Genomic DNA, 17,528 nt, shown 5'->3' with positions numbered 1-17,528 from the left:
GAACCAGATGAACATGTCATGTGGGTGCCTTGCTGCCTTCACTTCCTCTGCTTTCTAGAGCTCCACACTTACTGTAATCCAATCAGAACTGTACTTTTATTAAAGTACTAAGGATAGATATCAAAGGTGGATACCAATTATCTCTCATCTGCTTCAATTGTTCCCTGGCTGTATCAGACAAATGATATTGTATGAAACATGAATAGTAGCATATGAAATGCAACCGAGCGTAACAAACAGAATGCATTATTTTCTTTTTAAAGAATACCCAGGATGGGGGATTGGGCAGGATACCTGTAAAACAGGGTCTAACATGTGCTGTCAGAGGTGCTCGACAGGGCGATAAAGATGTGAGTGTTCCCATGAGATATCCACTTTCTCTGCCATATTCTTTTGAAGTGACACGTCTGAAATACAAAATCAAGACCATATATTCTGTGGAAGTCCACAAGGGTAATTTACACAACTGTCTGCGGCCTACAGAAGCCAGAGACACACTGTCTGTTACCATGACAGGTTCTGCATTGTATCATTGGATTTATGGAAGCAGGCCAAAGACACTCTCATGTTTTGGTCTTCTCTAAGAATGGTAGTTGATACTTCTGTACAGACGCCAGCTGAGGATACATTATGTGCTTAATGGGAATGTTACCAGTGCATTATCCCGCTGTACAGATAGAAACATGGATAATATTCAATAGTTCCAATATATTTATTTCCAACATGGTGAAGTTGTGTAAAACAAAAATCAAGCTGGCTTTAATTATATGAGAAAAAAAAATGCTCATTTTACTTAGGGCAGTTGCATCTCTTTTACCTTTGGCAAAGGAAAAACTTTGAACAAGAGATCAGTTGCATAGTCCCTGCCTTCATTATAAGATGTCTCAGGGAAATAGCCCTCAGTCTCTTTCTAGGTCTCTGCTGCTACTGTTTGTGATGCTTTGAAAAATTGCCTAATTTTGAGAACACAAAAGAGCCGGAGGTCTGTTTGTGAAACAGTGCACTGCTCCGCATTTGACTTTTTATGGAAGGAAATGCAACTGTATTCCTTTAGGCTTCCCACTTTTGCAGTACTGTATAAATGTGAGTATCACCAGGGAGTTAAGTGAAGATGAAGTCCTGAGATGTTTTAGATTTTAAAAATGAGTGTGTGGACTGAAAAGTAGTGGTTAGTGAGCAGGCAGAACATACAAAGTGCTTCTGGAGGAAAGTGGAAAATCCAGATGTCAGAAGGTAAGAGGTCTGTGTTTCTTCCACCCAACTTGGACAGCTGATTTCACTAATTAGGTATTCCTCCTGGCTGAAAATCTGTGCTAATTAGCCAATCAAAGTGATTGCAACAGAATGCTGGGCAGGAGTTTTACTTTACTTTCTGGATTATCCAGATCTTTTCAGTACTATACCTGCAAGAAAACTGGAAGGATTTAATCTAAATTCTTTACAAAGCTGCAATCTCCAAAGATATGTATCAGAGACGGATTCTTTGTTCCGTCCTCTGCAGTGAGTCTGTTTTTCTTGCTTTAGACTACAAACCCCAGAATTCCCCAGCCACTGTAATACTGCATAAACTGAATAGGCCAATCAAAAACACTAAACACTAAAATCAAAATGAATGTCGAAAAGTCATAGGAAGTGAATTACCCTTCCGAGGGTTTACGTCCCTAGTGAATGTCTAAACAAAAAAACCTACCAAACTATGCCCATGATGGGAATAGTTTAATAACTTCAACAAATGCATAAAAAGTACTGTGCAAATGGAATCAGTTGAAGTTTTCACAAAATGTTCCAGGCACGTCGGAAGCATTATAAAATGCTGTCACGGACAGAAACAGGTGGAGCTAGCTCAAATCACGATTTTTTTTAACCAGCAAATTTACATTCAGAGAAAGAGCCTCTGGTGGATGGATTGTACACAAGCAAGGCTGATTATTTTTAGCCCTGCTGGATAAATCTCCTGCAATATTATAAGGGGAATTCAGTTAGTTAGAAATGGGCCACTCTTCCATTTGTCAGTAGCATTTCGGTAGTAGTGCAGTGCCTCTTTGTAATTCACCATAAAAATGGTAATTAAAAATAAGGGGAGAGTAACTAAAATAGAATTGAGTTCCATTACCCCATTACTTAAAATATCCATTAAAAAAATACTGGAAATTGTGGTCAATGTTTCTAGTGACTAAAAATAAAAATGCAACTTTCAGTATTGCTTTGTCACACATTAATGTCCCACACTTGTGCCATACAGCCTTGTTCCTGCTGGATTTATTCACTGACTGAACACAGCAGGATAATCACACTTCTTCAATTTACAATTCTTAAAAAAAGAAATAATGATCAATATAATGACTGTACACAACTCACTGTTCTGCTCCTTTCCGTAAGGGACAAGGCATGGACGTTTACTGTAGAGGCATACTGTAGATCTGTAGACAGAAGATGGCTGATGCAGCCAATCGTGAATTCACAAACAGACATTATTAGTATGATTATAGTTCAATTGAAGACCTCAAGGTTAAGCCATATTAATTATTGTAATTTAGTAATAAATTGAAAAATAAAACTGGTTTGCATTTCATCTAACCCTGCCATTTTCATATTTTCGGGTCAGGCATAATTGACAGTGCTGATTGTTAATTACGGCTCTAAATGAAAAGATTGCACGGCAGGGGAAAGTGTAGTCATATGCACTGGCCTATTCTATTTCCCTTGGTTAAACTCTATTAACATGGTCACATATACTGCTAAATGCTAAAATACAAATAATTTCTGCTCAAGAAAATAAGAATTAAGAATAGATGTCTACATGGTTTCAGCCAACTCCATGACAGTCTTAAACAATGAAAACCAACGGTTTCTCATCAGAATTGCACACATTACTACCATGTACCACACATTTTACTTTATATCACAAGAGCAGTGTTAGAATACAGTATGTACACATATGGTTTCCAATAATACACTTTTATGGTATACATAATGAAAATAACTCATCGTCATCATCATCATAAACAGCACCATTAAGACTACAGCACATAGCACATTGGTTACTCCAAAATAGCAATAATCATTCAGTATTTTTTCCGTCTGAATTAGATGTTGATTGAAGAGTAAATTAATAAAAAGACATAGATGACGGATCGAGGAGGAAAGCAAATAATGGCAGCCAATCGTAGCTCATGTGGTGTCTCACCTTTACAGCAAATAGGAGATTGTATTCATGTATTTATTCAAAGAATGAGAACAAACAGTGCCTGCTGATAAACACATACTGTATGAAAACTAAGAGAGTTTCAGAAGATGTATTGGTATTTAGATGCAACACATAGAATATTATAACTCATTATACCTATACCTATGACATTATACCTATAGAAAATGGGGAAGTGAACGAAGTCCTAGTTTATATGTGTCCATCATACTGTTTCTCCTCTGATAAAATTAGCCATGGGTTTGTTTAACAGGCAAACTCAAGTGAAAGATCAAGGCTTACAGATAACATTATTTTGTTTACTTTCAAATAAATATACATTTAAATACAAAACAAACTGGGTCTAGAACTGCATCCTAAATAGTACAAAATAAATAAATAATCTTTTATAAAAGGATAATTAATTTGGCTGTGTTAATCAATAATAATTTATGGCTGAGATGGAATTTATTGTATCTCATTACTTGATGCCTATTGTAGAACATCTATATCCGTCAATTTATTTTGCCTATGTCTTTTGAGTATAGTTCCACAAAACAACTCTTAAAATGAAGTAAATATGTGAGTAGGATGTTCTGAACTGAACATTCTAATGCTGATGTAAGAATCACTACTGGTAACGGAACGCAATGGAGTTCTAGAACACTGACTTTTGAAATATTAAAAAAAAAAACAAAGTAAAATCTTCATCTGGTTACTGTAACTGATTTCACAAGATTTTTTGCAGAGCGAAAAAGCACAGACACCATGTGCCAGCGAATTAAATTCAGCGTTAAGTCTCTGGCACATCCCAGTTCCATGTGCCTGAAGAGGCTTCCTGGTGGTGTGAGTGAATGGACGTTGTGTTTGACTTGAGGAATGCAGCCTCTGTATGGCGAGGGCATGCGCAGGACACAGATGAGAAGAACCAAAGGGGGGAGAGGCTGCGGGAACACCTCCTCTGGGTTCAAAGTCATGTTCTTCTTAAGAATTCCTTCACAGCCTTTTTTTTTCTGGAGAGGAGAGGGTGTTTATCCAACTGTTTGAATGTTTCCAGGCATTCTGTTAAAGTCTCCTCAGATTGTGGTCCTCGGAGCAGGAGCCTTTCATCAGACTGAGGTCGTCCATTGCCATTTCTCCGATCCGTCCTCTCCTGCGCTCGCCCTTCAAGATCACCTGAGAGAAAAACCGAGGACATCATTCAGCCTTTCTCCCTGATAACAAAGACACTTGGCATTGGGAGACAGACCAACTCAGAATACCATGATTAGCCAGCTCTCTTGAGAGAAATGAATGTCCTTGTACACACTGTAACATGTTATTTTGTTTGCAGATCTAAATTGGATCAATGGAGAACCTTGGATGGTCTGTGTGTGTGCTCAGCTGTGGCCGCCCTGGCATTGCGAGCACTCACGCTTTCCAGGCCTGTGTCCCACAGTGTGATCTGGGTATGTCTCCAGCCATGGCCCCCCGTCCTGCCCCACACGGCCGGGCTGTTCTGGGCCCCCTTCTGGACGAACACCTGCAGGGTGCCCACGTGGTGGCCCGACAGCTTGTGCCGGAAGGAGAGGCAGAGGTTGCCTGAACTCCAGGCCTTGCTCAGGGGCAGGACCAGGCGAGCTCCCCTCCCGCTCCTCTTCTCCCCCACCTCAGGGATCGTCAGGTATTTCCCACCTAAACATCACAGCCGGGGAAATCATTATAATCCCGCCCTGTTCAAATAACTGCTTTCTCTTTGGGCCTATTCTTCCTTTTATCCTGCATTTGAAGAATAATCACAACTACTGTTGAAAATCACTGTGAAAACATAGCCTGCGCTACTGCTGCCAGTTTATTGGACAGAGAATCACTGCCTTCAAAAGGGAGATTCTCTCTGAAAATGAATACCATGCCTGAATATTGTCTTAACATGTGTATACCTACGGCAGCCAAATAACAATTCATATTGAAAACAGTGGGAAACATTTGGTAGGACAACACACAAGGTATATGATTATATCCCAACTGAAATATGTCTGGTATGTAATCCAACCAAGTATATTTTGTTGTTTGTATTAATACCTTTAATAACTTTATGAATATTGCATTGCATTCCTTTATGTTTACTGCACAATGATCCATAACAGCTGTTTCATGTTCCAATAAAGGACGTCGCACTGAGCTGAGGCGGGGGATGAGACAGAGGTATCGCCCCATTTCTCCAAACCCAAAGGCAGAGAAAAGCCAGCACTAAATCTCAGCAGGTCCACCCAGCTTAAATACCTCCTGACACGATGAACAATAAACCACAGCCCGGGCCTGACAGTTTTACAGCTTTTCGTGTCTTGTTATCCGCTGGAGCATGAACATTTAGAGAAACACACACTTGGGCACAGAAACATAAGCTGCAATCTGACTTAAACTTTCTTGAGTGAAAGATTTGTTTTGGTACTTCTGAATGCCACCAAGCTGTTTCAACAATAGGCAAAAAAAAATTGCATTGTGGTGTATGTATCCTGTAGGGTCTATGCTCTTTCAAATGCTTATGTTTAAAGTGCAGAATGTCCATAAATGAACATTAAATTCTAGACAAATTGACAAACCCCATGATTACGAATGATCCAATTTCTTTCTAGAAAGGCAACACTGACAGAAATGTAATGTTTACCTGCAGGATTTGGTGTTGTTTCCCAGTGCAAGTCACCTCCCCTGTCTCTGATCCATCCACACATACCGTTATCAAAAGTGCAGCTTAGAAAACTGGCATCTGGAAAAAAAAAAGAAAAAGAAAAAAAAAAGGCTTACCGTAGGATACAATTCACAAACCGTTCTGGCTCTAGCCCGCAACAGCTGTTTGTTTAAAAAGAGGAAGAGCAGCTGAATGTGCCTAGATTGCCCTTAGGGGAAATACAGTATTAATAATGCATTGATATAAAATATAAACTGACTTAATAGGCCAGGCAACAAAATACAACACATTTTGATTTACATAATTTTATGCACGGAGGCAAATTATGACTTTGTCAGTTTAATCACCCATGGTGCATTTTGAAAGCAAAGTCATTGGATCCAAAATGAATCTATCATCACTCTGATAGAATAATCAATAAGAGTAACTGTGAGTAATGCAGCATCAGCATTATGCAAAACCTTTCTATATTCGGCCTATATACTTAGACCTAACTCTGTAGAAATACTGTATGCAAAGACATGTCCTATGGTATTACTGTATGTAATTCTATATTATCCTGAGCAAAGACATTTCCCTGAGGTTCCCAAAAACTAGAGCTGAAATTGGTTTCTATGATTACCGTATTTCACCTTATTACATTTAGTGTCAGGGTAGCAGGCCATTTTATTTGAACATAGACAAACTTTCATGAAGAATACTGACATCTAACACTGCTCAAATAATACAATGTTAAGTTCTCCTCTTACACAACAGAAAATGTAATTCATTCTAATGTATTTATTTATTTGTTTATGTATTTGTTTATTTAATTTAGCTGAATATGTTCAGTCCACAGTCCTACCTGAGTCGTCTTTCGCAATGTTTCCCAATTCAATATCAAAATCTATATCCAAAACATTGTCGTGCCCACGAATTCGAGGAACTGAAAAAAAGAAGAAAAAAACACAAATGTGACATTCGTTATTTGAAGATAATGACTTCAGGTTGCGGACAAATCAAACATTTCAACTGACACATAACAAATGGGAGATAACTGTGGGTGTTAATCAGACTTTTTATACCATACCTCCACAGCACTACATTATGCTTTCTGTGATAAATAGCGGTTACAATTCTGACTTTCACCTGAACCTGTATCAAACTAGAATTTCCTCTGTTGCAGCTAGAAATCATCGCCACTTTCCCAGACTCCTTGTAACTTTAAAATGAGTTCCATAACATGCAGAGGCCTCGTGATAATAGCCCTTAATCAGCAATGGAGGGTAAGAGTGGCACATATTGTTACATCTGATAAACGGAGCTCTTCTCCCTCCTATTAAACTCGCTCAGAAGTACAGTACTCCAGGCCAGCCAATCACTTATGTCCATTTTCTAATTTGGATAATTCAGAGACTGCCTTTGCAGGGGCACCTGGTAATGATCATCTCTGAAGATATATTGTTAGTCCTCCTTATCCATGACTGCTCAGCTTTGATTATTATGAAAGGAGCACAATGGCAGGGATTGCCGGATCCTTCTTGACCAGAGCTCTCATACTATGATGAAATCACTTCCACTTGATGCCCAGCCTCCAAAGTAGGCCGGCTCTATCTATATCTATAGTTTATTGCTGAGATGAGATTCAGAAGGCTAAATTTGCTACCTCCAAGTGCGAGATATCCCTGCCAAGCAATTTCAGAGGGGCATCAGCTGTTACTGATGCAAGAGCTGAGAAAATACTGCCAATCTCGTAGCCAGAAGGCCCTTCAATTCCTGGCTACCCCACAGTAATGCCCGAGACCGGGCCCGAATTTATTCAAGAAGACAACTGATTAAAACTTTGCACTCCCATTGCTTCTGAAGGACAACAATAAAGCTAGAGTGAGGATGCAGAGTGAAGCAGTGGACCTCTAGTTTTATATCCCGACTGCCATTCGCTGGATTATGCAAAGACACAAATCAGCTGGCAGACTACAGATAAGGAAAGAAGCAGCCAAATGCTGCCTCATTCTGCAATAAAAACTTAAGTTTGTATTGTTAATGCTCTGAATGGCACAGTTCCCCTATAAAGTGAAATACTGTGTGTGTGTGCAAGTGTGTGTACGTTCTTAATGATCCAATTTTGAAAGTAGTGATATTTTGATGATTGCCATCTTCACACAAAACCATTCTGTATTAATTATGTTGGATAAAAGACTGCACATACACTGCATTATCAGGCAATTTCAGAAAGACAATATTTATCTCTAGAGCACCTGCTGCTACTTATTTAAACAAAGACATTTTGAGAGATTAAAAATTTGGGCAAACAGACTTTCTATAAATTGTTGTGAACAATTAAATATAAGTGCTGAACACATAAATTTCATAATAATCCCCCCAAAATGTGTGTGAAATGTTGAAACGTTATATATTTGGTAATTGTCGTACCACCACAATATTTTTTAGGGAAAAAATAGAAAACCATGTCCAATTGACTTCATGACAAATGAAAGACACCAAACACTCCCGCTAACCACCAAAGGAAGGGTTAAGCACTAAATGAGCTCCCTGGGAACCGTTTATTCCCCCCCATATTTAAACAAAAAGGTATCAGTGACAGATTACAGGATTTGTGGCTGGGTTTCAGGTTATCATTCGGCTCCAAGAGAGCATGTCAGGCATGATTACAGTAATTGACAAAATGACTGTTTTGTGCCTTATCTTTATTGGTAGCAGAGCTAAAAAAGTCCGGTAGCTTCTACTGCTGGTGCACTTGAGTCACTTCCTTCTAATGATCCAACAAGGATGTAATTACACTGCGGATTTATTGAGATGTGTGCTATGTGTTTATCGTAGAAAAAAACTGGCAGTTATGTTGCTGGAATGTATGTGGAGGCTCAAATGGGTCTTCAGGTAAATTTATATTGACCTAATTGAATCAGTTCCTTTTCATTTAGCATGTGTTACCTAAAAGAAAGTAACATCATCAAAATCCAGTTTATCTTCTTTTGGCATCCATTCAGAAACTCTCTCTGTAATAGTAACGTAAACTCACCGTGTTCCGAACAGAACACAGGGAAGCGTCTGCTTCCACCAGAAGTTAATGCCCGTTCAATGGTAGTTTTTCTCCTGAGGAATGTGGTTGATGATTATGGTTGTTTATTGACCATCATAGACACTAAAACACTGTGATAGTCAATGGTGATTGATGTGAATTTGACTGATACTGAAACTGAATAACGTCCCTGTGTTCGGAAGACTTTGTTAGCTCACAATGGTCCGAACACCGCCAAATAAGCCTGTCTGGTTTGTTAGCAACAGCTTCTACACCACAATGTCACAGTGGAGCACTATTACCATGTCACTGTATGCTGAAATGGATCACATATGTGACTCGTATGAAAATCGTATGAGTTTTTATGAAAATGGAAGGAATTCTACTTTACACACACACAAAAACCAAAGCTGATCTGGAAGTAATTTTCTATTTATTCGTCATGAAAGTTGCACTGTTCAGAACATAGTGACCTAACTTGGTGTTCGGAACATGATGAGTTTATGTAACATTTGAGTCAGCACTTTAGAACCATGTGTCAGAGATGAATTTCCCAGAATCTTCCCTGTTCCAGAGAGAAATACATGCCCTTACAAATCAGACCTGCTAATAGTGAGAAGAAATCAAACGCGACAGGAAATCGACCACAGATAATTAAAATGTTTACACTGGCACCCACTGCAGCTATGATGCATCCAAACCCGACCATCTAACCCTGCCAAACTCCTCCACTAGCCTGATAAACACACAGCCTCTGCAACCCAGACATGTGGAAGAGGAGAGATGTAGAAAGAGAGAGCAAAGTGAGAGGTTGATCAAGCCTCTTCCATTCCTATAATTATCTCTAGTGCTCCCCTAGATAAAATGAGTTCCTGTGTGTACTTTGGCAAGCAGCTAGAAATAGACACACATTGTAATGACAGGAATGAGACAGGCAGGCACCATCTCCATCTGATGTCTTTCAAAGTCCAGCTTTTTCTTAAGCGGAAAACAGAAGACGATACCACAAGTTATTCTCTTCATCTTGTACTGTAACATTCACTTAAATCACCCTTTCTGTTGGGCAAATCACACCTTTCTGGAAACAAGAATCTTTTTACCAGATGTGAGAATAAACTTTAGGGCCATGAATGAATTTCTTGTGTATACACACAATGTGCATTTTTATCATTGTGGATCTTCTTCACAGCAACACATAGAAAAAAAATCCATATGAGTATCTCTACAAATGAATGCAATTACATAATCAGATGGTGATTTGACAGAGCCAAGCTACACATTCCTGTGGCCTTAATTAAATAAAAAATGTGCCCTCCTATGAGTTCTAGCATTGAATTACAATTCAGTGCAAGTGCTAGCTTTATTTCTTCACACAGGTTGGCAAGTTCAGCAGTTGCAAAAATGAAATTGCTATAACTCTTGTTATGAGAAAGAGAAACACTTTTTGCTTATGTGTAATTCGCATCAAGTCAAGGATGCATTCTGTGAAAAGCCACACTCTGCTGAGCACAATAAATACTTGGAGAAAACAAGTGTGCAGGTCTCTGAATAACGCCCTCAGAGCCCAGTGTCGTGCATGAGACGTGACCGTGAATAGACGGGGCTCTTACTATGCACGTCGCCTCGCGGTTTCTGGGTGATCTCGTTGTGGATGCTGTCGTCCGTGGTGGTGACTTCCGGGAGCGGAGGCTGACGGGTGGTGGTCAGTGGAGCCTCTTGTACGGGCGTGGTGGCGGTTGGCTCACGCGTGGGGGGGACGGGTGCCCTGTGTGCGGTTATGCGTGGTCTCTGGGTGGGGGCAGGGGTTACCCTCTTGGGGGGCGCAGTCATTGTTGTCGTAGGTCGGGTCCTCCTGGCTACTGTCGATGTTCTCACTGTGGTAGTTGTAGTGGAAACGGTGGTGGTTCTTGGATCATAATCAGGGACTCTGTTACCATGGGAGATGTTGATTGTGGGAGTTTTTCCTGGCCTGGGGGGTTCAATAATCACTTTGGGAATGGCTGAAAGAAAAGGAGAAAATTATTTATTTATTTATTTATGTATTTATTTATTTACTTAGTTGCTGTTTCTGAGAATTCAGGACCCTGTTAAATTCTTACTACGACAAAGTCTGCATGCTCCTAATCTGGGTGTGTCTCATAAACAGTCTTCCACAATCCACCAAACCTCATTAAGTGATGTCCACTGTATCACCCTCACTCTCCTTCATAAATAATGGATTCAGAGACACTGAATTATGAGCCCGTTCTGCCATGGTTTGACAAGCAATACTGACAGTAATTTTCAGCATCTGCTGGAACAGACCTAAGACACTCATAAAAAAGGTGAAGCAATTCGCCTATTGACTATTCAAGGCACAAGAACAACAGTCCCAACATCTGTCTGTTAATGAGGATGGAGAAAAGGGAGAGAATGCTAATTCCTTTAGAGCTAAATGTTCCCTCGCCTCAATTTACCACATTCAAAAACTGATTATTTAAAAGGCTTTATGTCCCAGCTGTCAGTGTCACTCAAAACCTACCAATATGGAAAAACTTACTAAACTGAATATCATTATATTCCCCTTAGTCTAGTGTAGAGTAAATGTTATACTACTCTTCAAATGAATTTGATCACCTTGGCAACATAATGATATAATTAAATATAATATGCTGTGAGCTACATTGTTCATCAAAGTGAACTGAAAATCTGAATAGCACCAGCATGCTGATGTCATGGAGGGGATGGTTTCACATTCAGTGGGCCCCTCTTAGAAATGTCAGGACAGACAGCAGGGTGAGTGACAGGGGTTTAATGCTTGAAATTCTCTTGGCTTTCAGAGTGCACAAGGTGACTTTGATACATAGGATACAAATACAATATTGTAATGCAATCCCTGTGGCTACCGCAACATGCTGATTCAACAGCGCACAATCTGAGGTGTTATATATGAATATATTTCAACGCAATGATTTATGAAGAGTTCTGTGAAAGTGCACAAATTGCACAGATATAGTGCAATTCTCCAAGAATCTATGAAATATTATTTTACAGATGCACCTCAATGAGTAGCTGAGACTAGTCCATTCTGGCCCTCAAATCTAAATCCAGCTCTGGTTTTCTTTTCTGCTGGGTAATTAGTGTCACTGATTGGCCAGGTGAAGGGAGGGTAGAAAACCAGCAGTCCTCGACCCTCAAGGACCAGGAGTTTCAGAGCCCTGATCCACAGTATAGAGTGTGATCCACTCCCAGCTTTTATGATTGATTTTATTAAATACTGGAATTTTGAGAGATTCAAGCCCCTTTTTTTTATCCGGATGGGGGATAAATAAATCTTGTAAATAGACCGGGACTCAACACAGATAGGGGCCAACCACTATTTATGCTCTACACTGTACTGAAGGCATTTAGTGAAGGCATGATTGACAGCTTCCAAGGAGGATACACACTTTCGGCTTGGCATATTGATTTCACTTTCAAATTCCCTGAGAAAAATAGAGACCAGAGGAGCCTGGGCCCCTGGAGGCCCCAGAAAGAGTTCTGCTCACCTTTACAGTCGAAGCCTGTTCCACGGAAGCCCGCCTTGCACTTGCACTTGTAGGAGCCTGGCGTGTTGTAGCACATGGAGAAGCTTCCACAGCGGTGCTGGGCGGAGACGCACTCATTCACATCTAAAACAACAAACAGGCCTGAGCATGAATCTGCCTCCAAACCCCACCCACATATATGGGGTGACATGGCTCAGGCAGTAAGAGCAGTCGTCTGGCAGTTGGAGGGTTGCCGGTTCGATCCCCCACCCGGGCTGTGTCGAAGTGTCCCTGAGCAAGACACCTAACCCCTAAATGCTCCTGACGAGCTGGTCGGCGCCTTGCATGGCAGCCAATCGCCGTCGGTGTGTGAGTGTGTGTATGAATGGGTGAATGAGAAGCATCAATTGTACAGTGCTTTGGCTAAAGGCGCTATATAAATGCCAACCATATCCAGGGACTACATTTCCCATGATGGATCATTTATTTACTCCGACTGGGCAGTCAGGCATCACACAGAACGCCTATCTACAGCAGAAAGAGGAACCATTTTAGGAGATAAAGAGTGAGAGTCTCGGATGCCCCTTGTTACCGATGCACTGGTATTTTCCATTGATGTACTGCAGCTCGAATCCCTCGTGGCACTTGCAGATGTAGCTTCCGAAGGTGTTGACGCACTTTCGGAACCTTGGACACACGGCTTTGCCGGTTGCGCACTCGTCCACGTCTGAAAAACACGTTTGCTTGTTATATGTCTTCCTGACGGAACAGCTTAAGAGGTTTTTTTTTCTTCTTTTTTTCAAGGCTTACCTACAATTTCTCTCTTGAGAGGTAATCTTGAGAGGTAAGCTGTTTGAGCGAGGGCTTGCATTCACTCCCGAACGTTCTCTCAGAACACTCTGTGGATTTATGATTTACTATAATAATACACGTACTGTATATCGTGACTGAAGGGAAATGGAAATTAATATAGGTAACATGTTTTATTCAAAGAAAACAGAAAAACACATTTTTCAATGTGAACCAAATTGCACCAACTTCGAAACGTATTACCTTGAGATAAAATTATGGTTATGAAAGTATATGTTTCTTTCAGATGGTGTCAAAGGGAGAGTATGGAAGTGTAGTTGTCGGGGTAAAGCAGAGGTACAGTACAGCAGTTTTAACAGGGATACTTCCGGCTCAGTCTGATTAGGACTGGAGAAGTCACATATGTAGGGAGTTTTTCACCCATCACCCAGAACAATTGTTCCCATTAAAATCTACACCGTTATAATCTATCCACCTGAGGCTCAGAATAATGGAACTTTGTCCCTAAAAATGTTACTGTTTACCTAAAATGTCAAAAGACTACAAAATCTAAAGCCATATGAAAGTAACCTTTTGAAAAAAAGAATGTTTTTCACTCCAAATGATTCAAATATACTACATATTGCTCATTACATTAATCAAAATTATAGATTTTAATTAAAAAAAGATCTATACATTTGCCTTGAGAATTATACAAAAATACGTACCACAAAATAGTTCTCGACGCCATTCAATGACCAATCTACATCTCATTTCATTTGATTTATGTAGCACACATTTTACATCTCAACCCAATCTTGAGAAAAATCCCTGAGGAAAAACAAGCAAACAGCGATACTGTACCGAAGTGTCACTGGGGCCTGCCAGTGATCAATGTCTGTACTTAAACATGGAAGGTCATCTGTTCAATTTGTCCCAGTCTCTCGGTGAAATATTGATCTTTGTTACTGAAGTAGCAGAATAGGCATTCCTGAACCCAGGCCAAATTAATCTCACTCTCTAATTCACTAAGAGACATTGATGCACATTACATACATTAAAAAATAATGTATGCTATATTTAGGAGGTACAATCTGGAATCTGGAGACACAGCAAGAAACAGAGTTTCAAAAGCCCCCCCATGAGATAATCCCTTCACTTCAGTGATATAGCCACTTGACCTGGCGATGTGAAATCTGTAAAACTATTCTGTTGAGAACACTATATGAAATAATACTTAATTGACTCCATTAATGAATTAGCATGTTATTCTGTCTAAAATGATGTTGGCTGGGATATGGTTTCTGGACAGGAGATATCTTCTCTGTTATATCACATCTACGTGGCAACTTTTAGCTTTGGTAAGAGTACACAAATAATAATTTGTCATAATAACAAAAATAATAATAATAAATGCTGATTGGTATGGTTTTCCATTGCACTAATGAAATGGTTTTTAAAAATACTTCTCTAGATCTGCAGTTGAATGTTTATATCCAAACATTGTTCATGAAATAAATAAGCCCATTAAAAATTAATTAGCCCCACACAGAGTTTTTTGGCACAGTGCACATTAACCGATGACATTTGTGGAAGTGTTATTGTTTTGTACATACCCACACAGGTCCTGCTGTCAGGCCCCAGCTGTAACCCTGGCGACGGGCACTGGCAGCGTACCTCCCCCTTCATCACCTCACACCCGTACTGGCAGTTTGCCATGGCGCAGGTCCGGGCGTCTGCACACAAACACACAAAATGGTGGGCCAGAACACACACAGTATACTCCGAGCTTTTCACCACGCCTTCACCTCAGTAAGAGAAAAAGGCTTTAAATAATACCCCTTTTAAGAGTAGGGTTTCTTTTAATGTTTTTTCAAAATTCTAAGTTGGTGTTTTTCGAGCTCCATTGCGTTCAATAACTGAACGTTGTAATGACATATTTGTGATCCTACTCCTTAAAGGGTTATTAAAAAAGGACAGTAGTTGACCAAAATTAACCTGGCCTTACTGACTAAAGATGCCAAACTTTATTAGGTTCCTCCTTTCCTGAGAAAACCTCCCACACTCCGGTTCCCTCCCCATTCCTTTCCTCATATGTATCAGGAAAACACAGCACAGAAGTTCTGCTTCTGAGAAGACTACAAAACCAACAACATTTATTTAGTTATTATAATAATTATTTACGTAGTTATTATTTATTTTACCACTTCGCAACAATACCTTTCTAGCTGTATTGTAAATAGGCTAGACACTTGTGCATGTAAAAAAAAAGAAATTGATTAAAGACATTTTCACAAGAACACATTTTCAACATTTCCACAACCTAAAAACCACCTTGATACATATTGCTGTGTCAAGAGAGAACGGAAAATTTGGCTTTAGCACTCACAAGTAGTTCACAAGCAAAAATGACCCTGTTCCTTGACAACATCACATATTCCGACACAGGGGGAATACCAACATTTCCCTTTGGTGAAGGGAAAGAATGGAGCAGATTAGTTGAATATTGAAAAGCACTTACAAAAATACAAATTGTATTTTTTTGTTGTTTATTTTATCAGATATATCCACACTTTAATTCCGCAGACAATCTAAACTCAATGCCATGCGATGAATAATGAAAAAAAACGGGCCTGCAGGCAGTAACATCAACCAAAGCTGCAGAAAAACTTTTGTCGCTTCACATTCCACTCTGCTTCACCATTAGTGGTTTCTACAGAGAATTATAAAAATACTTTTTTCTGTCATGATGAGAGTGCGGATACTCTTTGTTAAGGAAAAATAAAAACTGTCTTTACAGTAAAAGCGAATCTACACTTTCCAAACGTGTGAATACCGTGTGTCAAGTACACATACTTATTCACCCCTTGAAGCTAGAAGTAAGAATTGTGTTACACAGAAGGTGAAATTTTTCTCTCTTTTATATTTTTCAATTAAATCCCCTACAGTCAGCCTAAAGGGGTGTACTGGGTCTTTGTTTGTCAGTATTAACACATTTGCTCATTAGACGCTTTTTTATGAATAGGGGTATGATACCAATAAGGATGATACATTGGTCACTAAGCAAACCAAGGGAACTGCGATCAGACTGAGTGACTCACTTCCACACGTTCCGTCGGGCATTAGCATGTAGCCGTTCAGGCAGTAGCACTTGTAGCTGCCGTAGGTGTTCATGCACCTGTGCTTGCAGGGCCGTGGCTTCACTCCACACTCATTCAGATCTGCAGACAAAGGAGCCAGGGTTAGATTCTCATAATACACAAAACAGGGCTACTGCTTCAGAACAAAGAGCAGTCAAAATTCACCACTGACACACACCAGGCCGCGTGCACGTGTGTGTTTCTGCATATGTGTATGTGTGTGTGTGTGTGTGTGCATGTCTGTGTATGTGTGTGTGTGTGTGTGTGTGCATGTCTGTGTATGTGTGTGTGTGTGTGTGTGTGTGTGCATGTCTGTGTATGTGTGTGTGTGTGTGTGTGTGTGCATGTCTGTGTATGTGTGTGTGTGTGTGTGTGCGTGCATGTCTGTGTATGTGTGTGTGTGTGTGTGTGTGCATATATGAGCGTGTGTGTATGTGTTTGTGTGTGTTTGTGTGTGTTTATGTTTGTGCGTGTCTGTGTGTGAGTATGTGCATGTACGTGTGTGTGTGTGCGTGTCTGTGTGTTGGCCAAGATAAAGAGGAAGGCTAATGGCATAATATGAAGCTATAGTCTGTTATAAGCACATTGCATTTAATTTTTTTTTTTGTGGGGATGCACAATCAACAATCTAGTAATTATCTGTAAATGATGATGAAGCTCGTTCAAGTTTTCATTCCTACCTTCAATACCACTCTTCAATACTTTAACTCTACAGTTAAATTCAAGTTTGAGAGTCAAGGTAAGCATGAGTACACTGTGCTGAACTACACCAGGAAAGAAGATTATATATCGCAAAATGATGTACTGAAGTGCCCTACCAAGGTAGCACAAAACAATTATTAAATGTTAGCTGAGAATATTTTATGTAGAACGGAATAACCCTTTAGAAAGGTCTGACTGAGTCCAACGCCGCTAACCAAGATTATTCAGAATTCCAGACTGAGGTCGAAAAGAGTTCAAGCATCAAAGGAATAACATCTAAGATTTCCGCCATACGTACTCCAGGCCCTATTTTGGAATATGAGGACCGCGGGGCTATTAAGAGCACCACGCAGACATAGGATCGCAGCTAAAAGCACGGTTAGGAGTGGTGGCCTAGCCACAGTATATCATATCAACTATATAAGTTAAACAGTCAGTTTCTAGGCCAAGCGGGCACTCAGGTTTCCACAAGGTAGCCGCAGCGCTATGGAAATAGATCCAGCTTAGTGTACATGCACAG

At 40.0% G+C, this 17,528-nt stretch overlaps 1 protein-coding gene across 6 annotated transcripts in view; it reads right to left on the bottom strand.

Moving 5' to 3' along the window:
* Positions 1–2,237: 2,237 nt before the first annotated feature.
* Positions 2,238–17,528, bottom strand: part of LOC133135165 (nephronectin) — a 35,845-nt gene continuing 20,554 nt past the window's right edge. For all 6 annotated transcript variants that reach the window (XM_061251966.1, XM_061251969.1, XM_061251970.1 and 3 more), the window contains 9 exons: positions 16,268–16,387; positions 14,783–14,902; positions 12,970–13,104; positions 12,399–12,521; positions 10,482–10,871; positions 6,697–6,777; positions 5,832–5,930; positions 4,599–4,858; positions 2,238–4,360 (listed from right to left, as the gene is read on the bottom strand). In XM_061251966.1, coding sequence (XP_061107950.1) covers positions 4,250–4,360; positions 4,599–4,858; positions 5,832–5,930; positions 6,697–6,777; positions 10,482–10,871; positions 12,399–12,521; positions 12,970–13,104; positions 14,783–14,902; positions 16,268–16,387 — 1,439 coding nt within the window. In that variant the 3' untranslated portion in view covers positions 2,238–4,249. The remainder of the gene's footprint in view (positions 4,361–4,598; positions 4,859–5,831; positions 5,931–6,696; positions 6,778–10,481; positions 10,872–12,398; positions 12,522–12,969; positions 13,105–14,782; positions 14,903–16,267; positions 16,388–17,528) is intronic.

The sequence above is a fragment of the Conger conger genome, chromosome 8, assembly GCF_963514075.1.
Source record: "Conger conger chromosome 8, fConCon1.1, whole genome shotgun sequence".
Lineage (NCBI taxonomy): Eukaryota > Metazoa > Chordata > Actinopteri > Anguilliformes > Congridae > Conger > Conger conger.
The sequence above is the reverse complement of the archived record's forward strand: the minus strand, read 5'-3'. Positions and strand labels throughout refer to the sequence as shown.